The sequence below is a fragment of the Neurospora tetraspora genome (assembly GCF_033439725.1).
Source record: "Neurospora tetraspora strain CBS 560.94 chromosome Unknown B0H65scaffold_5, whole genome shotgun sequence".
NCBI classification, from domain to species: domain Eukaryota; kingdom Fungi; phylum Ascomycota; class Sordariomycetes; order Sordariales; family Sordariaceae; genus Neurospora; species Neurospora tetraspora.
In genome coordinates, this window is record NW_026944387.1 from 4,268,362 (window position 1) to 4,295,543 (window position 27,182).

General features: G+C 50.4%; 10 protein-coding genes across 10 annotated transcripts; 5 read left to right on the top strand and 5 right to left on the bottom strand.

Moving 5' to 3' along the window:
- Positions 1-2,873: 2,873 nt before the first annotated feature.
- On the bottom strand, positions 2,874-4,680 carry B0H65DRAFT_244900 (putative cell wall glycosyl hydrolase YteR). The gene is made up of 2 exons (XM_062822374.1): positions 3,251-4,680; positions 2,874-3,143 (listed from the first exon to the last, which is right to left on the bottom strand). Exons 1-2 carry the CDS (start codon positions 4,460-4,462, stop codon positions 3,039-3,041), a joined length of 1,317 nt encoding a protein of 438 aa, XP_062681065.1. The 5' UTR covers positions 4,463-4,680; the 3' UTR covers positions 2,874-3,038.
- B0H65DRAFT_244899 (uncharacterized protein) lies at positions 4,681-6,876 on the bottom strand. The gene is made up of 2 exons (XM_062822373.1): positions 6,137-6,876; positions 4,681-6,059 (listed from the first exon to the last, which is right to left on the bottom strand). Exons 1-2 carry the CDS (start codon positions 6,765-6,767, stop codon positions 4,900-4,902), a joined length of 1,791 nt encoding a protein of 596 aa, XP_062681066.1. The 5' UTR covers positions 6,768-6,876; the 3' UTR covers positions 4,681-4,899.
- Positions 6,877-8,059: 1,183 nt separating this feature from the next.
- Positions 8,060-8,977, top strand: B0H65DRAFT_244962 (uncharacterized protein). The gene is made up of 2 exons (XM_062822376.1): positions 8,060-8,289; positions 8,361-8,977. The coding sequence occupies exons 1-2, from the start codon at positions 8,205-8,207 to the stop codon at positions 8,807-8,809; spliced, it is 534 nt and encodes a 177-aa protein (XP_062681067.1). The 5' UTR covers positions 8,060-8,204; the 3' UTR covers positions 8,810-8,977.
- On the top strand, positions 8,852-9,699 carry B0H65DRAFT_577292 (uncharacterized protein; the record flags this gene model as incomplete). The annotated part of the gene is made up of 1 exon (XM_062830688.1): positions 8,852-9,699. A coding segment is annotated over one exon (822 nt), but the record flags the coding sequence as incomplete, so codon positions are not given.
- Positions 9,700-9,728: 29 nt separating this feature from the next.
- B0H65DRAFT_470851 (uncharacterized protein) lies at positions 9,729-10,304 on the top strand. Its single transcript, XM_062827059.1, has one exon. The coding sequence runs from the start codon at positions 9,881-9,883 to the stop codon at positions 10,154-10,156; it is 276 nt and encodes a 91-aa protein (XP_062681069.1). The 5' UTR covers positions 9,729-9,880; the 3' UTR covers positions 10,157-10,304.
- A 305-nt stretch (positions 10,305-10,609) lies between these two features.
- Positions 10,610-12,403, bottom strand: B0H65DRAFT_244969 (concanavalin A-like lectin/glucanase domain-containing protein). Its single transcript, XM_062822377.1, has 2 exons — positions 11,587-12,403; positions 10,610-11,468 (listed from the first exon to the last, which is right to left on the bottom strand). The coding sequence occupies exons 1-2, from the start codon at positions 12,208-12,210 to the stop codon at positions 10,749-10,751; spliced, it is 1,344 nt and encodes a 447-aa protein (XP_062681070.1). The 5' UTR covers positions 12,211-12,403; the 3' UTR covers positions 10,610-10,748.
- A 1,670-nt stretch (positions 12,404-14,073) lies between these two features.
- Positions 14,074-16,492, top strand: B0H65DRAFT_244984 (major facilitator superfamily domain-containing protein). Its single transcript, XM_062822378.1, has 7 exons — positions 14,074-14,292; positions 14,351-14,400; positions 14,455-14,525; positions 14,597-14,771; positions 14,825-14,895; positions 14,953-15,502; positions 15,553-16,492. The coding sequence occupies exons 1-7, from the start codon at positions 14,246-14,248 to the stop codon at positions 16,200-16,202; spliced, it is 1,614 nt and encodes a 537-aa protein (XP_062681071.1). The 5' UTR covers positions 14,074-14,245; the 3' UTR covers positions 16,203-16,492.
- Positions 16,493-16,797: 305 nt separating this feature from the next.
- B0H65DRAFT_577296 (cytochrome P450) lies at positions 16,798-18,897 on the top strand (the record flags this gene model as incomplete). The annotated part of the gene is made up of 3 exons (XM_062830689.1): positions 16,798-17,119; positions 17,413-18,604; positions 18,677-18,897. 3 exons carry the CDS (start codon positions 16,798-16,800, stop codon positions 18,840-18,842), a joined length of 1,680 nt encoding a protein of 559 aa, XP_062681072.1. The 3' UTR covers positions 18,843-18,897.
- Positions 18,898-19,041: 144 nt separating this feature from the next.
- B0H65DRAFT_527909 (uncharacterized protein) lies at positions 19,042-21,360 on the bottom strand (the record flags this gene model as incomplete). The annotated part of the gene is made up of 3 exons (XM_062828883.1): positions 20,049-21,360; positions 19,818-19,917; positions 19,042-19,775 (listed from the first exon to the last, which is right to left on the bottom strand). Exons 1-3 carry the CDS (start codon positions 20,907-20,909, stop codon positions 19,042-19,044), a joined length of 1,695 nt encoding a protein of 564 aa, XP_062681073.1. The 5' UTR covers positions 20,910-21,360.
- B0H65DRAFT_510181 (uncharacterized protein) lies at positions 21,034-26,607 on the bottom strand (the record flags this gene model as incomplete). The annotated part of the gene is made up of 9 exons (XM_062828372.1): positions 21,034-21,056; positions 21,457-21,606; positions 21,664-21,766; positions 21,836-22,263; positions 22,754-22,755; positions 23,444-23,448; position 25,274; positions 25,377-25,379; positions 26,231-26,607. 9 exons carry the CDS (start codon positions 26,605-26,607, stop codon positions 21,034-21,036), a joined length of 1,092 nt encoding a protein of 363 aa, XP_062681074.1.
- Between the last annotated feature and the right edge of the window lie 575 nt (positions 26,608-27,182).

Below are 27,182 nucleotides of genomic sequence, written 5' to 3' on the forward strand. Positions count from 1 at the left end.
TTGGATTGGTCCCTGCAAGTCCCCAGTCGTTATGATCAGGAAAATTCATCCTCCAGATTTCAATCCCCTGAGCCGAACTCCAGGGACAAAATCGCCCAGCATGGACCACATGGAAAGTGGATGCCTTCGAGTTAGACACCATGACATAGGTATCGTCGCATCGCTTCGAATTCAGGACGGAAACGGGAAGGGCCCGGGGTTAAATGGATGATCGAGAGACGGCAGCTACGTTCGGGAACCAAGTGGAATTACACTACCGGAAAGATGGAAATGGAAGAAAGATAATACTCCATGATCGCCGCCACCGGTCAGTCGGCGGCCCAGTCAGCCAAGCAGCAACGATTGGTGTCGGACTAGACTGTCGTTGGTGTTAATGGGGCGGCTCAGGCGGGTGTGGCGCTCACTCCCACAGCCACAACTGCCGCTTTACTGCCGTCCCAGTGCTCTTTGGCGATTTCACTGGCTGAGGAGACCACAACCAAAAAGAAAGTTCTGAAATGGTATTTCTAGCGTCGTGGTGCTGCGTCTCACCTCTCAGGCACCCAACCGAAAGAAACCCGAAAAACGGCAGAAGTGGGATGTCAATGTAATAAATAGCGGACGGCGGACGCCGCCGCAGTCGCACGCAGATGCGGAACTGAATTGGCGGCGGAGCGGATGCAGGTACGGATTCTCGAAATCCACTCCTCCCGACGAACAGTGGAACCGTCGTAAACTATCGAACGGAAATGCTTGATTTTGGTCTTGGTAGAAAGTGAGACGGAATCCACCACGGACTCCATCCGTTCATACATCTGTATTTCGTGTCGCGATCGTGTCGCGATCGTGATTTGCCATCCAGGCGCGCATGTGGCAGTTTTTTTTCCCGCTGCCGTCAGTCATTCGGGCCCGTGGGAGCGATTCCGGGTTTCGTAACTTGCGTCAGCGTGGCCGGTTATTGTCGGTACTATCGTCTAGTTCCCTTTCACCGATCTTGCCATGTAATTTCATCTTGTTGAAGCGATGACAAATGACGTCAAGTCCACTATTCGCCTACGTTGCCGACGATGGGATCGTTGATCCCTCAAATGCGCTTTTCCAGTTACCTATGTACCCGGCAACCGCATTCAGGAAAGACAGGAGGTTCATATCCAGTTCTGACACTTTTCCTTTTCGGCGTGTTCAAGTTCACCAAGGTTTGATAGTTACCCCTCCCTCATCCTACCAATCCAACAACCCATTTAACCCATCCGAACTCCGTCGGACTTCTCTCCTGTTTCAGACTCCCAGACTCCCAGACACTCCAGACTTTCGAGCAGCCCCTGAACGGGTCAATGGCACTGAATAGATCTCAACATCCGACTGGAAGATTGGAGCATGCGAGTCGTCCGGACCAGTAACCGCATCACCGGTGGCTGTCGAAGAAAAGCCACTACAGTAACGATCCCTGAAAGTGCAACTAATCCGGCTGACGAAATCCTTTGTACTTTCTGGGTATTTGCACTTGGGGGAGCTGGTGCACAGACCAAGAAGTGCCCTCCGGCCATTGGAAGGCGACCAAAAGTGCATCGTCTGAGCCCCGGTAGCCGGGTATAAGTGTTCTCTCCCACCAAAACCGGACCCCTATAGGTGCAAATCCGGGCCAAAGTCTTTGCACTTTGCAGTTTGCAGGTTTTGTATGGGAAAACAATTCCGGCACACAGATTCTTTTGCACTTTGGGGGGTTTTTGCACTTGGGGGTGGTTGCACTTTCAGGGATCTTTACTGTAATGGGATCGCGATCCGGCTAAATTCCATGCTGGTTGCCGGTGCCCTGGACGTCACGTCGCCTGAAGATTACCTGGAACACTGGATAAGAGCCGCAATTGCAATGCTACTATAAGGCCAGGTATCCCAACCTGTGCTTTGACGTTGAAGTTGCACCGGATTGCGCTTGACCAGTCGGCTACCAGTCACAACCAGTCGGCAACGCATTCCAAGTTACACTCAACCCAACGTCGACGGCGTTCCCTTGCTCGCGGAAGGGATTCCAAGTGGCGGCATTTCCGACGACTTCTTGCCAGCCCAAACCATCCGAAGGTCAAGGACCGGGGCTGAAGATGAAGCTGTAAACTCCGAAGGGGTGCATATCCCAAAGATTGGAAAGGACACAAAACGGGCACTAAAACCCGAAGATTGAAAACACTTGCATATCCCCGAAGTCCGTCCGACCACCGTTGATGGGGAATCCAAAAAGCCTTCAAATACCATTTCTTCTTGCTAAAAGGGACAATAGGTAAGGTAGGGCAGCCAGCCCACAAGAGCCAAAGGCAAGCCAAGCCCAAAGAACAAGGACAATCGTGGTTCAACGAACTAGCAACAGGGTCAGGGTTACATACCACACTTTACTACGTAGCCCAAAGAGCCCAAAGAGCCCAAAGAGCCCAAAGGAACGGACTGGGACGGACTGGGACGGACGGACTAGACGAAGCGAATTGGCATTTCTCTCGAGTTTCCAGCGAATTTGGCGGTCATGCTCGAGTCATGCCGCTCATGGCGTCCGCTGTCAAGCCTGACAAGCCTGACAAGCTTGACAAGACTAACAAATTGCCCGGACTCCGGCAAGCGAACGGCGAGCGAAGCGGAAGCGAACTGTTTCGGTTGGAAAGTGCGGTGCTACCGGTCTGGCTGGCGGTTTGTGAATCGAGATCTGTGAATCTGATGCGGTGCGGCGATGCAGCGATGCGGTGATGCGGTGATGCGGTAGTCGGCCATGCCGGCGGTGAAAGTACAAAACGGGAGCTGAATGTGTCAAAGGGGAGCGACCCGTCAAAGAAGCGGGATCGGTCGGTCCGGACCGTAGCTTGCTAAGGTACTTTTGGCAAACCAATGCTTTCTGTTCAGCTTGACATTACCTCCGGCGCCCCCTCTCGCGGACGGAACGCCCCCTTCGCTCGAAAGAGGATCCGTAGAAGCAATGAGAAAGGTGGCATACAACACAGTAACATCCTGGCCAGCATGCTACAATTTATCGTCGTCTTACAACAGAAGTCATGATGGTTACATGGCTCCATGGATCATCATGTCTCGATGGCGGCCGTCAACATCTCATACTCAACGCTGGCCAAGATAAATGGTCCAACCCCAATCAACGAGTTCTCAACCCTGTTGATCCCGGTGTAATACTGTCCGTCGTCTTTGTCAGCACATTTCATCCACATACGCATCAAACGATCCCTAGGCCTGTCTGTCATGGAAAACTTCATCGCAGAGAAAGAAAGATGGAACTCACCTCAAAATCCCCCCTCCCATCCAGACTCCCCACCCTAACCGTCCCTTCCCAATTCAACAGCACCTCCCGACCATCCTCCCCATCCTCCCCATCCTTCCCCTTCACAACCCTCACGAACCGTTCCACCAACCCTTCATACCCCCTCCTCGCCACTTTTACCAGTTCCCCACCATCATCAAGCAAATACCACTTCCTAACCCCCTTAAGCAATCCATAAACATACATCACACTCCCACTACTCTCCACATAATTCCCCCTTTCCCTTCCCTTCGGGCCTCCATACTCCCCATCCATAACTAACCACCACCCCCCCGTCTCTGGGTCTTGCGTCTCCTTTAGCGCCCTGGCCAGCTGGCGAGCCCATTTTATGAGTTGCGAGTAGGCGGGGTGTGAAAGGGGGAAATAGTCCAAGACGTCGATGAGAGCCATTAGGTACCACCCCTGCGCTCGGATCCAGGTTAGGGGTGAGGCGCCGGTGATGGGGTCGGCCCAGATTGCGGTTTTGGAGGCGTCGTAGCCGTGTTTGAGTAAGCCGGAGGTGGCGTTGCGGCAGTGGGCTTCGATTAGTGAAAACTGAAGAAGGATGTCGTCCCAGTTTTTGTCTGCTACTGCTGCAGTGGTGTTGACGTTGACGGAGTTAGGGGACATGGAAGAAAGGAAGAGAGAAGTGTAAGCGGCGTAAAAGGGTTGGGCCATGTAAAGACCGTCTAACCACATCTGGTTCGGGTACTTGGGGTCTTTGTGCCAGAAGCCGCCTTCTGGGTTTCGTTTCTGTTTGTTTACCAATTGGTCGTACAAGAAGTCTAGAGCGGCTTTGTACTTGGTCCTTTGGGGGGTGTTGGAGGGAGGGATGGAGGTGTAGAGGAAGAGAATAGACGAGGCAACGCGGATGTTATCTAGTTGGTGGTCGTTGTAGTCCCAGGAGATGAAGGTGCCGTTGGGATGGAGGAGGGAGTCGATTTGAGTGGTTATGTGGGAGAGGTACGGGGAGAAGGAGGAGGAATTGGATGAGTTCTGGTGGGCCACGACAATGGCTTCGAGAGAGCGGTAAAAGGTTGCTTGGTCGTAGTAGCGCGTGGCGGGGGAGGAGAGGTTACGGGTGATGATGCTGTTGGCCATCCAGGTTGAATATTTGGGTTGGGGACTGAGGAGTTGGGAAGGGGCGGCTAATGTCGTGGCGGCGAGGAGGATGGGAGTAATGGATCGCATCATATGCTGTGAAAGGCTGGACTGGACGTGTGGGTGCCTGTAAAGCGTGATGTTGGATCGTGATGTTGATGTCAGGTACCTCTATTTGTAGGAGTCAAGGCACAAGTTATACGGCATGCTGGGTACCTCTGATGTGCGGGGATGTCGGGACCAGGTAACATTGGTGGTACAGTCGTGATGCTGCAGCTGCAATAAGCGGACGGGATAATTGTGTGGTAGAGTGTGGCAACGGTACGATATTTCGACGTTAAACCCGGATATGAAGTGCGATACGTGGATAAACCCGGACGTTCTGCAAAAACCATCCATCCGAAGACGATCATCCTGCAAAAAGGCTTGGGAGGGGCATTTGGATGGTTGGATAGCTGATGTGGCCCTGAGAGGGCAAGAATGCATCCGATACACGAACTTCCGACCAAGAAAGGCCACCCTTTCAAGGACTAAAGAACCGCTCCTCCCCCATCGTCATCATCCTCCTCCTCCTCATCCTGCTCCATTCCCGTATGAGTCCGCACATCAGCCTCGTCGACCTCCTCCTGCTCCATTCCCGTATGAGTCCGCACATCAGCCTCGTCGACCTCCTCCTGTGGAGGACAGCCCCGGAGGTCCTCCACACTGACCTCCAGGACGTCCGATTTAACACTGTCCACATCATTGATAATCCCCGGCGCCGGCTCTGCATCAGCGCGATGCACGATCACAGACGCATTCTCGGCCCAATCCGCCACCGTCCCTGCCCTCGTCCCGGCATCTGTCCCGGCGTCCGTCTGGTTCTGCGTCCATCGGTCATCCAGGTGCATCGTGGCTGACCAGGTGTTTGAGTCCTCTGGTTTGTAGCTCAAAGGGCTCTTCATCTTGATGGCGTTGAAGACTTCGGTCCTGACGCGCTGCAGGATGCGGTCCAGCATGATCTGCCTCCTTTTTACGGCATCTGGGCCGTGAAAGTCGTAAACGTCTGGTAATCGCCACTTGGGATACAAGTTCCCGTGCGAAGGTCGAACCTCGACGCCTGAGCGCGACTCTTCAAAGTAGTACTTGCATAATTTGCAAGTGGGCTTGCTCGAGCCGATGTAAGGCCATGAGTTGAAAAACATGGTCGGACTAATTTCGCCTTTCCCGCGATCGGTGAGCAGCCAATGGTGTAGCAGCACTTCGGAGTGCACGGCTAATGGTGTGTTTTTCTCGTAGGCATCTACTAGTCTTGTGTCCAGATCGAGGATCTGCAAGTCTTGGACGAAGCGCTTGAAGATGGCCATCAGTTTCTCGTTGGAGGTCATGCGGCCTACGATGCCCTCGGCTTTCATAGACTTGTTTCGTCGGGGCGTGTCTTGGAGGTCGCCGGAGGGAAGGGCGACAATACGGGGGTTGTTCTGGAAGAGCTGTGGCCATCCGTCCCGGGCTCGGAAGAAGTAGTACACCGAGCCGCGGTAGGCAAGAATACGCTGGGCGGTGTGCACGAGATCGGACCAACAGGCCATGCTGGTGTGGCCGGTCATGGCGGTGCGGCCGGCGGCTGCGCGGGCAGCAAGTATGTCTTTGAGGCGTTTGGAGGAGAAGATGGTGGTGAGTTGGTGGGAAATGTTTTTGCATTTTTGATCGTCTGGGGTCGTTAGCTTGTGGCTCGTACTGGGTGTCATAGCTCACCGTCACTCTCGACGGCTGTATTTGGTGACTTACACTCCGCCTCCGGCGTCATGTCCGTGTCCGTATAGTCCTCCGACTCGAGCAAGTCCTGCAGCCCTTTTGCAATCTCACGATCCTCCTTCTTGTCTTCGGCCAGACATTGCCTCAGACACACCTCTGCTTTGTCCCTCAATGACTTGAGGTAGAACCTCACTCTCGGCCGATTGAACCTCAGAACTATCTGCCTCAGCTCCCTCTCCGCCGCATTTCTCGCCTCGGCCTCACTAACCGGCGAAGCACTAGCAACCTTTTGCAGAACTGTATGCAGAAATGAAGCCGTGCGCTTCAGATGGTGAGGCGTAGCTTGGTTGACACCAAACACATAGGTGAACTCCGGCTCATCCGTCAACACATTGGTAGTGTCGAGGACCATGATAGAAGTTACCGTCTTTCCTCCCTTTTCCCAATCGCAGACATGGGCAAGCTTGTAGACGAAGGCTTGGAAGAGCTGTTTGGGATTCTCGTCGTCAACGCGCATGGGCTGGGGGGGAGCAGATGATGGTTTGCCGACGGGTTCCTTGAGGGCTTCGAGGAGCATGATAGGCTCGTAGAAGCGGTGGATGATTTTGGGTGCCAGCTCGATTGGGGTGCCATATTGGATGTCTGAGGATTCCATGGTTTCCATGGTTGTCAGAACGGGAGCGGGAGGCGGTTTCAGTGCTGGCGTGGGAATGCGGTTGTCCTTCGGGCTCGAGGACGGGATCTTCAATGTCCTGTTTGCTGGAGTGGACAAGATGCGCGCCAAATTCGGAGATGGAGAGAAAAGTTGCAGTGATTGCGCGGGCAATGTGGATGTCCTTCGACTCCCTTGACGGAATCAGGGCTTTCGTTTGCCTGTGCAGAGATGATCTGGTGGGTGATCTTTGACAGAGTCAGCGCAATAACGGACGACGATCATCTGAGACATCTTCTCTTTTTTCTTCCCGACCTTCCTTTTGCCGTGTTTGGTGTTTGGACATCAACACATGTCGTCAAGATAAGGCGTCAAGAAGGCGTCCAGATGTGGTTGAGATCAAACAATTGAACATTGGATGAAAGTGAATGTCCTCCCGTCCGTCCTTCCCCACCAACGATGCCCCTCCACCAGCCCCCGCTCTCCAGGTTGTTAGTGTCTGCACCAATCATATCATTTAGAACGGAACCCTAAGGAGACAGGGATATCCAAAACAAGCACGACACAAAGCAGCGCAGATGCGGGCCCCAGATGGGCTGCGGTTATACTAGTTGCAACCACGTCAAGTCGACGGCTATCGCGAGCGATATCAAGTGCGTAGAAAAGCAACAGTGCAACAATGGTGAAATTACTATACCGTCCAACACGCAAAATTAGCCTTCTATTCGCCTTGGGTTCCACCTTTTTGCTTTCCCTGGAAAAGATACGGCAATTTGCAGTTGAAAAGAAGTTGAAGAGAACGGTAGAAGAGATGTTAGAAGAGGTTGAGGTTGTTGCTTCTGCACGGACGGTATCGCCCAATGTTGCATTCGAGTTAACCGACACCCTTGCCCCACCGTTCTGCGTGAGGCCCACGAAGTCAACGAATCACGATCAGGCCGGTTACCGAATGAGGATGGCGTGTTGTCCACTCTTTGGACAAGGCATTTTCCTGCGATGTTTCTTCTAATTCTCGAGGAGATATCGTCCGTTTGTTACTGGAAATTCGAGACGTCTGGAGCGGCTCCAAGTGGTCAAATTCGACGGGTCACTGCTATTGATAGATGGAGGCAGACGGAGGCATACGAGAGAGGCCTACAGCCCCAACCAAACAACTGAACCCACTCAGCTCTGTTGACGTCTTTCTGTTTCCGTCACTTTTTCTCGTTGCGACTTCCTTGTCAAAGTGGAACACAAGCGTCCTTTTAAGAGGGCCTCTCGCCTTAGTAGGCCTCGTTTGTTCTCCCCCTCCCCTTCTTCTCTTTTCCTGACCCATGCTCACATCACCTCTCTTTGTGCTGGGCAGCACCACCGAACGATACGACAAGCTACATCATCACACCACACGTTGAATACAACGACACTCACACCGCAGTGTCCGTCCGCGCATTGCGGACTCCGTCTGACGCTATGAGCGGCAGCGTTCCATCTGGAGACGGTGACGGAATGGATGAATGTATCGACCCCCGGCTGACGCTGTTGACCTTGGATGGAGGTACTTCTCCCCCTCACCCTACCCACAACGGTGTCATGCAAGACAAGTGGAAGATCTGACACAAGTTGCAGCGGTATCCACGCCGGACCTCGTGGACCTGAATGACTGGATTCGCATCGAAGATGGCGGCTCGGCCCGTTCTCCATCCCTCGTCAACTTCTCGTCGTACGCCGGAAGCTCTGCCGATAGTCCCTCTAATGACGTCGGGTTCGCCTCTCTGGAGATGGAGCAACCCGAATTCCCTGTGGCACACGCCCCCACAGCCCTCAGCGCTACCACTGGTGACACGATGCACGACATTGCAGCTGCGCAGCATGGGGTCTTCACGGAGACGCCTGGACCTTGGAATATGACTATGCCAGCCAATGAGCTCGCTGCTCTCCATGCCAACTATTCCAACGTCTACAACCAGGCGCAACTCGGTATGGACCAGGGGTATGACTTCAACACCATTCACTCTATCCCAAACCCCCCAGCTTTCATGATGCAAAGCAATGCCAATCCTAGCTCCGAGACTTAGAGGACGAGCGATTCTGAACAGAACTCACACCAGCTGGGCTGGCCTTATCCCCATACCAATGGGTTGGCTACACCACACCGTGAGGGATACTCATTGCAACCACATTATGATCAGTTGGAGGGGGATGGATATGTGTATGGTGAAGAAGAAATTTTCGTACCTGGACATGAAGGACAGAGTGCACCGAACCCGACATTCGTTCATCAACAGCTATTCGTTCAGCAGCAGTCACTCCTTCAATACCCGCTGTTCGTTCAAGAGGAACCGCCCATTCAGGGCTTTTATGACCCGCAACTTGCCAACACCACACTAAACACAGCCATACCACCAGAGACAATGATGGTCCCCGCGGCACCTATGAACGGTACCTACCCATCACTTGCCCAATACCCACCAACTCAATTCCCATCATCGCCCACTTCACTTCTCTTACATCCTTCGCCAGTCTCATCACCCATCGACTTCACACCCTCACCAAATCCAACCACACCCACCAACTACAGCCCTTCACCATCAGCATCTTCCTCTGCCCCTACACCTTCGCCATCCGCATCTTCCTCCTCCTCCTCTTCCAGCAGAAGATATCCCGCCAAAAAGCCCTGCCAAGCCCCTTTCGACAATCCCGCTCGCAAGTGTCGGTACAAAGGTCACTCCAAAGAGCTGAAAAAGCACTACATCACCACCCACCCCGAGTACGCGAAAAGCATCGGACTGTCGCTGGAACCGATCGTGTGCCCCGCATGCGGGACGTCGCTCAGGGCGGGGAGGCCCGACTTTTTGGCAAGGCATCAGAGCGTTCAGAAGGGGAAAAAGACGTCGGCTTGTGAGAACAACCTCGCAAAGATTAAAAAGGGAAGGGTATAAGAAGGCAAGCGCAAGGTTGGAGGCTAGGAGGGGGGGTAAGGGGAAAAGGGGGAAAGGGGGAAGGGAAAGGCCGAGGGAGGATGTTGGTTGAGTCGGAGTGGGAGAAGATGGAAGAGGAATGGGTGAAAGAGAAGACTAGCTGACTTTGCTGGAATATGCAGTCTGCCGGCCTTCAAAACGGGGTTTCTTGTGTTGCTTTGCGGGTTCATGTGTGTGTGGATGTTCTGGGTTAAAGTTCCAGCGGTTCTGGTCTCGGTCCACGGTATTTCTGTTTCTTGGTTGGACATTTCGGTTAGTTCTATGGTGTCAACGTTTGTTTTCTTTTCAGGTCAAGCTTCTTGTTTCAGCTCGCGCTTTCCTACTACCTGTACGTATCTCCATGTTTCTTGTCTTCGGTTTCATAGGTCTTTCTCTCTAGTCAGAGCCCAACACGTAACGAACCGTTCACCACACGATAGTATAGACGCTGGGATTCAAGTATAGGCGGGCAGGAGGCAGCTAAAGTGGGCTTGTTCCTGTTTCCAAGCTTGATTGTCAGCGTCTATACTATCGTGAGATGAACGGCCCCGTTGCAATGTCGACGCTACATCTTACACGAATTTTATGATCATTTCATAGGTAGCTAACTGAAATCTGAATCCTTTCTTCTGCGACTGAGCTCCAAGTCAAGAACGGGTCCCTGCAGTGGCCTCCTCTACCCTCGCCGCCTCCCCGATCCACTCCCGGTCCACTCCGGATCCACTACGGGAGTCCGTCGCCCCTTCCCGCTCCCGGCCTCCCGCCGACACAAGCCACCGGACCCGTCTTGGCACGGAGTCCGGTCCATCGGTTCCGTCCTTGTCTCCCTCGGACTACCCGTCTCCCGGTCTCAAGCGACCGAGCTACCGAAACTACCTTAAAGAAAGGTTCGCAGAAAAGTGAAAGCGCACGGCAGATACGATATGTTGTATCCAAGAACGGTAGATTGAAGGCCTTTATATCCAAGACAACATCTTACATCCTTCTCACACGAAAATAGGTAACATCACCCACTGACCAAGCCTCCTTCCTCTCCTTGCAAGGCTTTCAGTCTAGTCTAAGCACTCAACCCCCTCGCCACCCGACTCCCCATACCACCATACTTCCCCCCAGGAGCATTAAACGTGCTCCCAACCTCTCCCCACCTAATATCAGAGAAAGTAACCCTCGCATCCGGCTTATTCCGCAAAATCAGCTTCGGATCGCCCTCCGTCGCACTACAAGGTCCATTCCCCTCAGCATCCAACCAATTCATAAAACCCCAATCATCCGCCCAAATACTAAACACCAGCACCATACCGCGACCAATCGCCTCGCCCATGGCCTTCAGTCCACCGCGCTGCACACTCCAAGAAGCCGTCTTCTCGCAGAATTTTGTAGAAACCGAATCCGTCGAAAACCCCTCCTCAACAGCGATAGCCGTGTTTTTGATTAGTTTGCCCCCCTGGTGCCACAACCGTCTAATTTCTACTAGTATACCGTCCTCACGGCCAGTGTCGGTGAGGAACTGCGTGGTGACGGTGAATTTCTTGCTGGAATTGATGACGGAAGAAGAAGAAGACGGGCCGTAGAAGGACTCGACTCCCCACTTGTACTCGTTGAAGGCGCAGCCCCACTGGTCGCAGACGCCAGAGGGCTGGCCGCACTCGGAGTCGCCGGTGCACTTGTACACGGAAGTGATGTTGCAGGGGTGCGGGACGAAGGTCTTGGCGAAAGAGTTGGATTCGAATATGTCCATTTCGTTGCAGCAGGCGCCGTGGGTTTGGTTGATGTTGGCCTTTGTTTGGGTGTGTGTTAGTTGGGCCGGGGGTGATACTGACAGAGAGGAGGAAGAGGCAAAAGGGGAAAAGGGGAAAAGGGGAAAAGGGGAAAAGGGAAGGGGGTGGGGGGCTTACCTCGCCATTGATAAAATCCAGCTTAAAGCACTGCGCATCGCAATACCCCGTACCATACTCAGCACCAGCAGGGTTGAGATCACCACTGACACTACGTCCACCATCCATCAACATCTCACTAAGATAAAACGCGCCGTTCATGCCGCAGGGGAGATGGCTGACATCAGCATCGAAAGAGATCTCCTTGGCCAGGAGCTTGACATCCTCGTAGTTCTTGCCATCTTCAGCCACGAGGTAAGTACGGGGCGTGGTCGTCTTGTATTGTCCTGGGTTTGCCGGGTCGGGCATCCACTGGTTCAGAGTCAGGGCGTCACCCTCGGTCTTGATGCCCAAGGAGGCGTAGTCGGAGACGCCCTCGAGCGCGCAGTTGGCTGCGCACGTCTCGGCGTCGGGGCAGAGAAGAGGATCGCCGACAAGGCAGGGGGTGGATGGGTCGCCGATCTTGTGCAGAGGACGCTGGAAGGCGTCGATGACGATGGAGGTCTGGACCGTCTGGCAGCCGCCGGCGAGAGTGCAGCGCTTGGTGGGCAGCTTGGGGTGGGACTCGGGGGTGACGGTGCCAATCTGCTGGGCAGAGGCGAGGGAGGCGGCAAGGCCGGTGAGGAAAGCGAGCTTTTGAACCATCTTGGACGTCTGTCAGGGGGTTATGGAAGGAGAGTGGGACGACACCCACGCGATGGATGCAGTCGAGGTGTGAAGTCCATTTTCGTCGTGGTGGACAGACGATGGTATTTATCACGGTCATTGTATCGTATGAACTCTACCGGAATGTTCTGACAGGACGGGTTGACAGCAGGCGAATACCACCTCAACACCACCGTTGACGTCTGTTCCCGGGCTTGGCAACGTTTGGGCGGAATAGCAAATCGAAGATGAGGGCTTGGGTTTGTGTTGTCCAGGGACCGGCAGATGTTTAAACAAGATTTTGGTGATGGATGGTGTCTTGGGACGGAGTGGCAGCCCGACATGCAGGTACACGAGATGATAATCAAGATCTTGGGTGAGGTTTGTCAGGGGAAAATTGTTCTTGGATCCGGCGAATGCAGTGTCGAGACTCGGAAGTACGGGCCATTGTCCAAGACGTCACGACGGTGAGATTTGTTCCGTCGAATTTGGATGCCATTTTCGGTAACTCTGAGCCGATATACCATCTTGGCGAGCCCGATCGGATGTTGGTCGATGTCATCTCCCCCGCATTCTCGGTTCCTGCCACTGAAGCTGTCAATCCGGGGTAATGGAGTCATCTCAAATGAGCATCGTTATGCGGATCATAGGGTTGAGATGTGGTGGAGTTGATGGAGCATCTTTACTGGCGCGGCTAGGTCAGACTGCCTGTAGATCCAAGCTCGCGAAGGTGAAGTGATCAATATCGAAAAGGGCCACTGTCATCCGGATCAAAGCGAGACGGTTATTATCATACTGATAGATATATCCACGACGTCGTTGTTGGCGATCCATTCAAGGCTGTGCCCGCGAGAAGCAAGAAGAGTTGGCCGAAAGTCTGGGTCAGGTAGCCGATCAATCACACCCGATCTCGAGAGAAGCGCTCCAATCACCACGGATCCTGATATGCCTCTCGCGGTCCTCGTTCTTTTGATAATGTCCGGCCTCCTCCAGACACTAACAGAATTGGGTGTTCTCAACCGCAGAATCTGTTAGTAACTCGCTGGGGCCAGACGCCACGACTGTGAGAGAGGCCATTGCGCTGGGAAATGAGGAATAGTTGTGAAAACTCGAACGATTGCGGTGATTTGATGAAATCACAGTCTAGCCACCATATCGAAAGACTGTCATTCGCTGTGGAGGAACCGAAACATGATGGTCGCGGCGGGAGTTCGCAGTGTTATTGAGTTGCAAAAGTGAGAATCGATGTGGTCGCTGGAACCATTGGGAGATTGCCGGCTGGGCAATTGGGCCATGTCAAGCCACTGCACTTGCCACTATTTGCTGTGGCTTGGCTATGGTTGCTTGCAGGAGGTCCTTTTGTTAGGCATCACTCTGAATTGCCGCGCAACTCCTAACATCACCGGGTATATGTGCAGTTGATGCGCAATGTCAATTCGTCCCCCAATTCTCAACTTTCTTCTTTTTGTCTTCCCCTCTTCAACATTCGACGTCCATTCGTGATCATCCAGCCATTGACACATGTCGTCCGTCACGAGCTCTCCGAAAGCGATGCGGCCCTCTTCTGGACCATTTCACCAATCCATTCCCCGCACTCGCGAATACTTCTGGCTCCGGCATTTGGACCATTGGACGGTTTGAACCATGATCAACTCTCCGACAGTGACCGTCTCAGCCAGCTTCTCATCTAACCTGAGTTTCCATGATTGGAGAGACCAATCCCCAGACCCATGGACAACCTGCCTGGGGTGGTTCTCAACCAGCCCGTCTTCATAACCTTGGTCAATGGAGTTCTACAGACAATGCATGGCTTACACCCTCTTTGGTCGTGGATGATACTTTGCCGGCATTAGTAGCCACCCCCTCAGATACCCTTGATTCTTGGCAGATATACTGCGGCCGACCCCAGATCAATATCCGTGGAGCACATACTAATACTGCCACCATACTTCTGGGGCTGGGCTTAGGAGATCTTCTCTTTTGACCTTCCGACTTGCGCCAGAAGCAAAGGAAATATCTGAGAGCAAAAGGCACCATGACAACTGATCAAGCAAAGACAACGGGGAGGCACCTTGCGCACAGGTAAATCTTGGCCCTTCATCTCATGATGGATTTGAACCCCTGCTAACCCACGTGGAAGCCACGCGAAGGAGGGAGACATTCCCGGCACTGTCAACTTGCAGGTTGCCGGTTAGTAACAGTCTTCTCGTGATGCTGCTACACTTCATGCTAACAAAAGGTCAGAGGGCGATGACACAGCTTATGGACAGGCGCTGTTTCCAGTGCCAGCCAACGACCCCAATGATCCCCTTCAGGTACGTGAGGGACACTCTCGTCCAGCTATCCATAATGGAGATATTGGAACTGACCATCTTCTTCCTTTCAGTGGAGCCAAACCCGAAAGATCCTCATCCTCGTCGTCTGCTCTCTCTACTCCTTTCTGAGTAACTCGGCTTTGCAGGGACCGTCCGTATACATCGGCATCTACATCCAAGAGTTCGGCGTCACCCCCACTGCAGCAAGCGATCTTGTCAACTATGCCAACCTTGCCTATGGATTCGGTAAAACAACCCTCTATCCCATTTGAAGACGTAATGCTGAAGGAAGATACTAGGTTCCCTTCTCATGGTTCCACTGTACCACAAGATCGGCCGAAGACCAGTCATGCTCGCTTCATTGCTTCTGGTAAGAACCAAGGAGTCTTCGTCTACAATTTTGAACCGAAGCTAACAACAGCCACAGTACTGTGGTGGTCTCATCGGCTGCGCCCAGTCCAAGACCTATGCCTCTCTGATGGCCTGCCGTGTCATCCACTGCTTCGGAGCCTCGGTCTGCGAAGCTCTACCCGTCCAGCTGGTCAACGACATCTTCTACCTACACGAACGTGGAAAGCGGCTGGGCATCTACACGGTCTGCCTCTGTGTTGGCGCAACTGGCCCCTTGTTTGCCGGCTACATGCTCGACGGCGACTACTCATGGCGCCTCTTCTTCTACGTCGAATTCGCCTTTGCCGGAGCACTACTCATCCTCGCATTCTTCATCGTCGAGGAAACTACTTACCACCGTAAGGTCCCGGAGGAGGTAACTCGCAGTTCGATATCTCTGAACGACAAGGAGTTGGCATCAGACCTCATGGTGACAACCTCTGAGGACCTTCCCCCGCGCAAGACGTTCATCCAAACGCTCAAGTTCTGGGGCATTTGGGAGAAAGACAGCCAGTTCTTCCTCATGATAGCCCGCTCTTTCACCTACTTCCTCGTGCCCCACGTCTTCTGGGTTGTCACCACTTACGGTCAGTCCCGCACCCCATCCTGTACCGTCCACAAGTCTAACTCCATCCAGGCATCTACATCGGCCTCGGCGCTCTAACATTCAACTTCATCTTTCCCCTCAAGATCACCTCGCCCCCCTACTCCTGGTCCGAGACCTCCTCCGGCCTCATCGCCCTTGGTTCCCTATCCGGCTATATCCTCGCCGTCCCCTTCACCTCCTCCTCTGACCGGCTCGCCGCCCGCCTCACCCGCCGCAACGGCGGCATCCGCGAAGCCGAGATGCGGCTAGGCGTGATTCTCCCCGTGATGCTCATCGGCCCCGCGGGGCTCGTCATCTTTGGGTTTGCGGCCGAGCGAAACCTGCACTGGTTTACTTACTTTGTTGGATCCGCCATGACGACGTTCTCGGGGTATTTCTACTTTACGTTTACACTGGCGTATTCGATCGATAGTTATACCAGCAATGTAAGCGAAATGTTGATTGCCATGAATCTGGGGAAGCAGGCCATCAGCTTTGGGATGGGGCTGAAGTTGTTGGATTGGGTGGTGGAGAAGGGGTATGCGGTGATGATTGCGGGAGTATTTGGCGGCTTGTTGTTGGCGAATAATTTGGCCCTGGTTGGGTTTATGGTCTGGGGGAAGAGGGTGAGGGCCTACATGGCGAAAACGTGGTTGGCGAGGGTGCATAGGGAGAGTGTGACGGAGGTTGCAACTCATTAGGGGAGTCGTCTGGAAATACGGTTGGGATTGCTGGTTGTCTCTTCTGGCTCGAATCATCTGATGCCCTGTTTCTTGCACCGTTTTCTAGCGCGGTGCAGTGAGAAATAAGGTTCTTCACAGTGGACACACCTTTTTTCTTTCCGTGATGGAGCCATTCATGCAATTCTTTCTTGCAGTACCGGCCTCAACACACCAATGATATTTGGTCCTTTTGCGGCTGCCTGCTACTTTTGGAATCCTGGATCCATGCACACTCCGTTAGGGGTAGCCTTATAGTGGAGTTTTCTGGGGTGGTAACTTGTAAGTGCTTATGGTGCATTGGGAATGGAGTCAAGGAGGGGAGTTTATGTCGATCACCGGGTTTACTGTTGGGGTGAGGTTCTGGGGGTATCAATAAGAAGCGGATAAGAAGGGGCAAGGGAAAGGATGGAGAAAATATGGGAAAAGGTACAAAGGCAGCATAAGGTACCCTCTTCAGTTCCCTTCCTGTCCTGCTCTTGAATGGAAGTTGGTTTCTTCTCCGGTCTCGAACTTCACTCTTTTCTCCAGCCAAGTCCAGTCTTCACCACCAAGCGGAATCTTACGTCCGCCCACCATGGCAACTCCAGACACCATACCTGTAGCTGGGGTTATGAACCCCAACAACGAGTCCTTCATCATGACAGACACCCTCCTCTCCAGCACAACGCCTCTCAGTCTCAAAACCATCCTCTCGCCCTCTTCGGTCCTCAACCTCTTTCTCATCTGGCTCGGCTACCGCGTTCTTCTGGCTCTTTACAACATTTCTCCCTTTCATCCGCTTTATAAGTTCCCTGGACCCAAGATTGCCGCGGCGACTTTCCTCTATGAAGCTTGGTACGATTGGATTCTGCAGGGACAGTATACGAATAAGATTAGGGAGATGCATGGGAGATATGGTGAGTTTCTTTCTTTTCCCTCTTTATATCCGAGGAAGAGACGAGGAGCAGGGAAACGTTGGGGTGGTTCCCAACTCGATGCATGCAGCCATGGAGAGAGACCTGGAAGAGCAGCAACGAGGAGAAGCTACAACACCTTCCTCTATTCTCAGCACAGCTCTCAACTTGGTCAAGTCACACACAAGAAATACAACCAACTCCCGTCGTCTCATCTCGTTCCCCCTTTTCCCCAGTCAAATGCCTACGCTACCACTCCCAGCTCACACCACAAAGGCTAACAACCCCCCTTCCAGGCCCCATAATCCGCATCTCCCCCCACGAACTGCACATCTCCACCCCCTCCTTCGCCGACGAAGTCTACCCCTCCTCCTCCTCCCTGCGCATCCGCGACAAATCCCAACACCAGCTCAACACAGGCGGCGCCGGGCCCGTCTCCGTCACCGGCTTCTCCACCGTCTCGCACGAGCTGCACCGTCTCAAACGCGCTCCCTTATCCAAGTTCTTTTCCCGGTCGCAGATGTTATCACTAGAAAGCGAAGTAACGGACTATGCTCGGCGGGTGGTTGACAAACTTTTGCGGATTGGAAGTGTGCAAAATGTCAAGGAGGCGTTTAATTGTTTTACTGCCGACGTCATCGCGCAGTATGCCTTTGGCGAGAGTTTGGGCTTCGTCGATCAGGAGGGCACGTGGGAACCGAACTTTGCTACGTGGACGAGCTCGTTCATGCGCGCGGCGTACGGGATGCGACATAATGCGTTGATGCGCAGGAGCGCGGCTGCGCTGCCGTTTCTGGCGAGCAGGATGAATTTGATGGGCGAGGATGTCAAGAGGGTGTTGCATGTCATGGAAGTGTTGGTGCCGGAGTTTATCCGGAAGGCGCTTGGGTCAGATGAGGCGAAGGATGATGGAAAGGGGGGCGTCTTTGCCGAGCTGATTAGGGGCATTTCAGAGAATGGCAAGAAGAAGAAGTTGACAGAGGACGAGATGTACTGGCTCTCGGGGGAAGGGTTCAACTTCCTTCTGGCCGGCACCGAAACGACGGCGGCGATTCTGACGACCATCACCTTCTGGCTCCTCGCCAAACCGACTGTCTACGCCAGACTGATGCAGGACGTGGCCCCCCTAAACCCAGACACGATCAAGTGGACGGAGCTAGAACAGAAGCCGTACATGTGGGCGGTGGTGCACGAGGCGCTGCGGATGATGCCGGGTGTTTCGCACCGGAGCGCACGAGTGGCCAGGACTGAGGACTTGGTGTTCAGAGACAAAAGCAATGGCAGTAACAAGGAATGGGTCATACCCAGAGGCACGCCCGTCGGCATGACCAGCATGATTCAGCATTGGGACGAGGAGCTGTTCCCATGCCCGGATGAGTTCTTGCCGGAGAGGTGGCTGTTGGAGGACGGGAAGCCGGATTATAAGTTGCAGAAGAATTTGCTTTCGTTTGGCAAGTCGGGTCATGGAAGGGCTTGTATTGGTGAGAGGTAAGTTCCTTGCTCCTTTTCTGGAAGAGGATGATGATGATGACGTGATGCTAATGGTTGTTGGTTGCATAGTCTGGCGTACTGCGAGGTGTATATCATGGCCGCTTTGATGGCGTTTCATGTTGTTCCTAGGGCGAAGCTGGTGGATACGACGAGAGCGAACTTTGACTATGATCATGATATGATCGTGCCGCAGACCAAGTTTGGTTCCATCTCGTGTAAGATTGCCATTCAGTGAGGGTCTTGACTCTTGTGCGGCAGGTGCGGTTGAGGAGGGCAAAGACAATGGTACGAGAATCACGACGTTTATGCATGTTCAATTGTTTGTGTTGAAGGAACCACTTTGACTCGCCTATGGACCTACTGCGTCTTCCTTCCAGGTCCACAGCTTGAAGCCAGCTCTCCAGCCCTCATCCTTCCCATCAACCACCCCCTTCTCAAGTCTTAATCGGAATACAACCCATCAACTTCACTTTCACCCTCCCCTTCCCCTTCGCCCCCTCAGGCGCCTCAGCATACAACCCCTCCAAAACCTTAACCTCCCTCAACGCATCCCTCACCCCCTCACTAACCTTCACCTCCCCTCCCCTCCCCCACACATCCCTCTTCCCATCCCCCCCACCATTCTCCTCCCCCAAAACCTCCCACATACTCCCCTTCTCTCTTTCGACATCCCCCTCCCTAACCTCCACAAACAGCGCCTCACTCCCTTGCTCCTCCCCTCCCCGAAACGTATCGCACTCAGGACTCACCCAGAACCACTCACTCCTAGGTCTGATCTCCGGATGCAGGATATAGATCGTTTCCAGACTGGGTAAGTTACCCGGGTAAAGAAAGGCCAAATCGGCGGGGAGTGGACCGGGGCCGTTGGCGGGTGCAGCGGAATCCCAGAGGAAGGCGATGCGTTTGAGGCCCTGGAGGACGGGGAGGGTAGAGGAGAGGGTGAGCGGGTGGGAACCCGCTAGGTTGGTGAGGGCGGAGGAGGTGGTGATTAATATGTTGGAGGGAGAGGGGAGGTGGTAGGGGGCGAAGGTTATGTATTGGGAGCGTTTGGAGGGGGGAGGGCGGAGGAGGCAGATTACGTCGGTCGAGACGTCGATGGTTGGTTTGGGGGGTTCTTGGGGTTTGTCTTTGGTTTCGCCGTCTTTTTTTGCGTCAGCATCTTTGTCGGCTTCGCCGTCTTTCTTGTCTTCGCCATCTTTCTTTCCTTCACCATCCTTTTCTGGCAACGGATACAACTCGGTAAACAACTTCCCCCTCGTTAATTTCTTCTTGATCATATCTTTCATCGCCAGCAGGCCGTGATCTCGCATCTGTTCGTTGTCCTTGTTAGCTTTTATTCCTCTTCATTTCCTTTCTTTCCCCCATTTCTTCTCTTCCCCCGTTCTACCCCTTTCATGACCCATCTTCCTCACCACCAGAGTTAGCAGAGTGTCCTCACCACCTGATTCCCAAAATTCGCCCGCGGAACAACCGGTCTAAGCGTCGTCACGGAACTCCTATACTCCCCGAACCACTTGAGAAACTCCTTTCCCTTTTCCTGTTCCTCCCAAGGCGTGTTTGGATCCTCCATTTCACATTCATCTATGCATTTCCCCAGATCCTGGAGGATGTGCGAGTCGTGGATGATGGCATCTGCGACGAGGGAAAGTTCAAGGAAGTGAAATGTGTTCCTGGTATTCTTGGTTTTGGGGGCTGGAAAGCCCTTGGGCTTCGTAGACTGCGCTGGACGAGGGGCTGGAGCTGGAGCTGGACGAGGAGCTGGCGCTGGACGAGGAGCTGGAGCTGGAGCTCGAACTGGTGACGGAGCCCTAGAAGGAGCCCTAGAAGGAGCTCGAGAAGGCGCTCTAGAAGGCGCTCGAGATGGTTGTGCTGTCCTTGCTGGTGCAGGAGTCCGGCTTCCGCTGCTCGTACTTGGAGCTGGAGACGCCCTGCCAGATCTGGAGTTGTTATTTTCACCTTGTCTTTCTCTCGGTGGTGGTGATAACCGACCAGACCTTAAGCCGCCTGGTTGGTGGTTATTGATGATTTGGTTGTTTCTTCGTGGGTAGGGTGGTGGTGACCTGGATCTTCGACGGTTATTTCTCGATCCGCCATAGTCTGATCTCGGCGGAGGGTTGCGTCGGTCCGGGGGATTTCTCGAAGATGAGCTATTATAGCTCGAATTTGAAGGATATCTCGATGGTGGGTAATCACGTTCCCTACGGTTGTCGTCGTTCCTTTGGTCTCTCTGTGAACGCGGCGGTCTTGGTGGTTGACCGCGGTCGTCGTCGTAGTACTTCTTGTCGGGGTATCGGCGGGACATCTTGTCGGTGAACTTCTCGGCTTTCAGGACTGCTCTTCTATTACAGAAAACAATATGCCGTTCAAAACCATGAATGCAGGAAAGAAACCGGAAGAGGAATCATTCCTTTTGACTTCGACCACGTTCAACCAGAACGGCAAAGTATACCTACCGACACGGAGCATATCCTTCATTGTTCGACATTCATCCCGTTACCCGTTCCTGAAATAGAACACCCAAACAAACAGTCATTGTTCCTTCATCCTTTGAAATGAACCATCCAACAAAGAACAATACCAATGCATCACCTACCTCATTCACCTTCTGGCAGACAATGGCATTCTTTCTTCCGTCCCGTCTTCAAATTCTCGACCTGTGAGCCACGCTCCCATCCGCCTCAACCTCTCAACTCCCTGTTGGTGACGATGCACTTCCGCACAGCAAGACGACTTTTACCGCCCCCTCAACCTCCTCAACCACCCTCCCGGCCTCGCCTCAAGTCTCCCCTCCGGTCCCGCATCTCTCTCCCCACACCATCTACACTCCCCCTTCTCCATCCTCTCCCTACCCTCCCTCATCATCTTCACCAACTCCTCCTTCTTCCTCAGAACCACATCATCCCGTCTCAACATCTCATGCCACAGCGTCAAAAACCCTGGCTTCCTGACCTTGCTCCCGATTCTTTTTCGTCTCCCTTCCTCTCCTTCAGCTCTCTTGCCTACATCTTCACCTCCATCGACCCCTTCGGCTTCCCCTCCAGCTCCCCCATCTTCACCATTAGCCTCCCCATCCTCCCCATCCTCATCTTCGTGTTGACTCCCCTCAGGCCTCTCAACCAACCCCTTCAACCCCCCCGGTAAATCCTCCCAAAGAGCCACCTGCTCACTCCCCACCCTCCCCCCAACCCCATCCTCCATCGCCTTCTTTCCCCCCGGTCCAGCATAAACCCTCATCCTTCTCCTAACCCACCCCAAAATCTCCGCTCCCAACGCCAGATCCCTCCAACAAGGCGGTCCATCCTTCTCCCCCACTTCCCATCTCACCGTCTCCTTCCCATGTTTCCCACCGCCTACGCCGATCCTGGTGTCAAGGACCTGCACGCACGGAATACGGAGGTTACACTCCTCTGTTCTGGAAGCTAGGGCACTCACTCGAGCGGCGAAGATGGGGAGTTGTTCAACGAGAAAAAGTTCTTTGTCAGGCGGGGAAAGGAAGTTGTAGAAGGCTTGGCATTCGAGACGGGAGATGGATGCTTGTTGGCGGAGACCGGGGATTAGGTCAACGCCGCCTAGGCGGACTTCGAGTTGGGTGATGCCGATTGACAGGCTGGTGGCTGCTGCGAAGATGTGGTTGTTTCGTGCTCGGGTTTCGGCGTCTGTGACTGATGGGGCGCAGCGCTGGCAATAAATCAAATCGATTTGTCAAATATAAATCGATTTGATTTACAACTCAAATCAAATCGGGGTCCTGATTTATATTTACAAATCAAATCGACCGTCATATTTGAGTTGACGATTTGCCCGCCTTCTTGGCAGTCCGGTAGAATCATAGGGTTAGGGTTTAAAGTGTAAAAACATATGATTTTTACCCCTAAAAGATCGACCTACCTCCACCCTTAGGCATACCAATTAGCCATCCATCGAATCATATCCGCCCAAATAGCTAATAAAACCGCCCAGACTACCTAGATTAGTGAAATTTTTCTACATTATATACTAAATCGACTAAATCTAATATTTTAAATTATATTGCCAATCTCCCCTAATTAGCTACAACACTACTTAATCGCCTACAATTACTCTCGACCTCTTATTACTCTCAATAACTATTAGTCTCCCTCCCCCTTATTATTAATTATTACTAACCTCTATTTAGTATTATTAATACCGCCGTTAAAATATCCGTCGTTTAAGAACCCGATACCTCGTTTATTGTAAATAATACGCTGACCGTTTCCTTTAAAGATTCGCCTACGTACATTATCGTTATCGAAGGGTTAAAAAATCCCCGCTTCCCTTTAACCGATTAAATTAAACTATTAAAGGAAATTAACGCTGACAATTTACCTGCGAATATCCTTACTTAACTGAAGGCTATAATTAAGGAGGAATAGTATATTTAAAAAAATAATTAAATTCTTATTCTAAGCGGACCTCCTAAATTATTAAATATAGTACTTTTTTAATCAAAATAGATGGGGACATCGAAATTAATGATTATTAGTATTATAAGGTATATTAATATCTCTTTGTCTTTTTAGTAATTAGTTTTATTATCGTTTACCTTCGACGTTATTATAACGTTAGGGAGCCTGCTAACGACGAGACTATAGATAAATAAGCGCGTAAGAAGGTTAAATCGGTTATAGATATATTTAACTAATTATCCTTCCCTATTATTAGATTAATTGGCGAAAGATTCTGCGAATTATTAATAGAGATAGTTATTAACGTAAAGCTCCCGTTCAATATTATTAAAAATATTACTTTTAGAGGGTTATTAAAGTTATTAAATAGTAATATAATTGAAAGATTACTACTAAAGTCGTATTATACCTTTGCTAATTAAATTTAGAATAAATATATAATTTATTTTATTAAACTTAAAGAGTTTTTAATTAATATATACTTTAAGAAATATATTTCCTTCGATCTTTAAATATTTCTAAATAGGCTTGCGATATTCTTAATATTTATTTATGACGTCGACTACTCCTATACCCTTAAAAATAATCTTATAGGTCTTTAAGAGGTCCGCGGTAATTATAGCGGCGAGAATATTGCGGCTACTATAGTTTAAATTCTTAAAAAGTTCGAAATATAGTTTAATAATATTATTTACTTTTAGAGTAATAATATCGAGGCTAATAACCGTTGCATTTATTATATCTTTAAGGGACTCTACCCCTCTTTCCTCCCTAGCAATATCGAATACGAGGTTCCCCTCCGTCGGTTATATTACTTTAGTTACTTTTTAAATTTCGGCGCGAAAGTTACTATAAAAGGTAAGCTTCTTTAAATAGTTAATTCCAAATCTAATAAAAAATTTTTATTTATTTATTATAAATAAAAATACTTTATTCCGGGAGTAGCGTAAAGCTAGGCTAGTTAATCAATTATTGTTACGAACTTTAAGCAAAGGACACGGGCCAACCAAGCCACTGGTACACAGTAGCTACGTGAAGGCTGGGCAGTGTAACTATGACAGGGAAGGTGAGCCAAGGCTAATGAAGGTGAGCCAGGCTCATGAAGGTGAGCCAGGCTCATAAAGGCGAGCCAGGCTCACAAAGATGAGCCAGCCCATAGTCAATGAGCCAGACAACTGTAACTAGAGGCACGAGAGTATAAGAGAACGACTGGAGAACTCAGATTGTCAGATAGTTCGACAGTAGTCAATAGACCATCGTCACCAGAGACACGTATAACGATACTTGTTGTGAACCCTTTGGCTTCACCGAACTGCACTTGATAGTCTTTACCTTCAGCTATCCCACTTAGGCAGATCAAGTCTGCCGTTCGTCACAATTATATAATATTATTTAATTTATTCGAAGAAGCCCCTAATATTATACCTAGTTTAAAGAAATTGTATATTTTAGCTGCGGTAATACTTGTAATAATAAGGTTCAACTTTAGTTAAATACTGCTATTGTTAGCGGTAGCGATACCCTCTCTCTTAATATCGGCGTTATCCTTAATAATACGACGCGTTAGAATTTAAATTATTGAATAATCCGCCGCGCTTAGAAATTTTGTAAATATATCGATTACTATATTAATAAAATGATTAATTACCCTAAAATATTTAAGTATTTACCTAAAGAGGATTAATTTAATAACGATAATTAGGGGATTCATATAACTATTATAGAAGTAATAGGATTGTTTAAGGATCTTATTAAGAAATTTGAAGAGAAGGCTCCTTACTTTTCGTTAATTATCCTTAGCTTCTACTGCCTTATCGAGAGGTTGCGCCAAATAAAAATTAAATTCAAGCGAAATATTATATTCAAACCGTTTAAGGGCCTTCAAATACTAAAATCCAATATTAATACAGTTACCACTATTTAATAACTACTTCTTCGTTGTACTACCCGCAAACGTACCCCCCCACTTCCCTCTTTTCCAACTCCCCCAATAGAAGATTTACTTTCTAAAATCCCTAATTCTTAACCCTTTTAATTTCTATTTTAATTACCCTCGTTTCGACTATTTTGAACCGCTTTATTTTAAACTCTATTATTTTAAACCGCCGTCTCTTAAAGGAATAACCTTCCCGTTGACTATATTAACGATTTAATTAAGAAGGGTATAGAGGCCGTCGGTTATATTATTAATAAGGTTATTATAAAGTTTAAGTAATATAAAGATAAAATAGAGTAATACCCTACGTATTAGATTGTATATATTTTATACCCTAACTACTATGGGCGGTAGGTAAATAGGCAGTTTACTACCGAAAAATATAAAGATATCCTCACCGATTTACAATCTATTTACGACGTTAATTATATTAATTAGTTAATTAAAGACCCCCTAACTAATACTAGCAATTAATAAATTAGAATAGTTAATAATAATTAGTTTATTAATTATAATTTCTATAATACCCTCCTATTATAGCTAAAGAAGGAGGATAAGTTAGCCTACTACTTGTGACGGCTGGTGCTGTCATGGGTTACATGGTTTAGGTGAAGGTTCTGGACTTGGCTCCGGCTGCCTCCCAGTTGGGGTATAAGAACCTCGCTTCTCCCATCAGCCTTCCCTTTTGGGATTTCTTTCCTCTTCAACTTCTTGTCTTTAGTCCAAGTTAGCAAAATGGTACAATCATCACACCGTCTAGCTACGCCGCGACAATACTTTAACGACGAAATATATATAATTAATAATATATTAGGGTAGTAGAAAGCTAATTAAAGTATATACCTTCCTTTATTACGTATAGTATTTAACTTCTATTTTATACCCTCTATAGTAGATAATTGCGAACGTTCTTTTAGCGGCGCTAAATTAACTATTGATAATTAGAGATATAGCCTCAATACTAAATCTATCAATATAATCAAAAGCGTAAAATTTTGGCTACAATCTAGCTTAATTGCAAATACTTGAGGGGGGTTTAATATACTTGATGTGGATGGAGCGTCGTGAGATTGTTTTGGGGAAGGTATTTACAGCTGTAGGGAGGTTCTAGGAATTTAGTAAGTTAGAAATTGTAAGAATCCGAGTACTTTTGAGCCCAAAAACGTGATTTTATGTGATAGATATTCAAATAAATATAATTCAAATCAAATTAACTCAAATCGATCCATCGATTTGACCCACCAAATCAAATCGATGGACCGATTTGATTTGATTTGATTTATTGCCAGCGCTGATGGGGCGATGGGAAGAGCAAGGTGGGGCTCAGGGCGCGGGCTAAGTGGCGTGCTGGGGATGTTCAAATCAAGCACATCGCTATCCGGGTCAAAAGTATCTGGTGGATATGGGATGTCAAAATACTCGGTTGGAGTTGGTGGTCTTTGAAGCGAGGCCGGGGATGGTGAACGGAGCGAGCTGGTGATGGCTATGGGAGGGATCATTGGAGGAATGGCCGAAGGTCCTCCCTCGGACTCAGTCCACTCTGCGAAACGAACTTGTTTCTCGGATTTCGGTGGTGGAGGAGGGACCTCAATGGAGGACGAGGGAACAGGTTTTCGTTCAATCGCGTGGGTTGACATGGTGAAATATTGCCTGGTTTCTGGATCAAGTACTTGACTAATGAAGAGTAGGTGGATGCTCTTGCATTAAAGAGAAAGATGGACAAGATATAAACGTACCTGGGTATGTGCCATGGACTTCCTCGGCGAAGTCAGTGATCAGGTATATACTTGCACTTCAAGGTAATAGAGAACTGACCGTGACTGTCCAAGGGTTGAAGTGATACGCTTGTGACGCAGAGCATGTCCGACGAAAAGACATAATCAACGATGGGATATGGAGTGCATTATGCCGTTTGTCGTGACGAACTATCCCATGACAGGGCCTTCGAATGCGTCAAGACATGTAATCACTACGAGGAAAGGTATGAGACACAGCGGCAAAAGTTTCCCACGACAACAAGTTGAATTATAGCTGTCAGTGAGAATATGGCCAAAATTGTACAGAGAGTGACAGATCTGCTCCCCTATTACTTTGAAGATTCCGACTCCTCATCGACTCGACTCTTCCACACCTCCCAATACATGACCACGCTGTAAAGATCACCCCTTTTCGTAAACACAATTCTATCTGACCACCAATTCACCAAGAAATC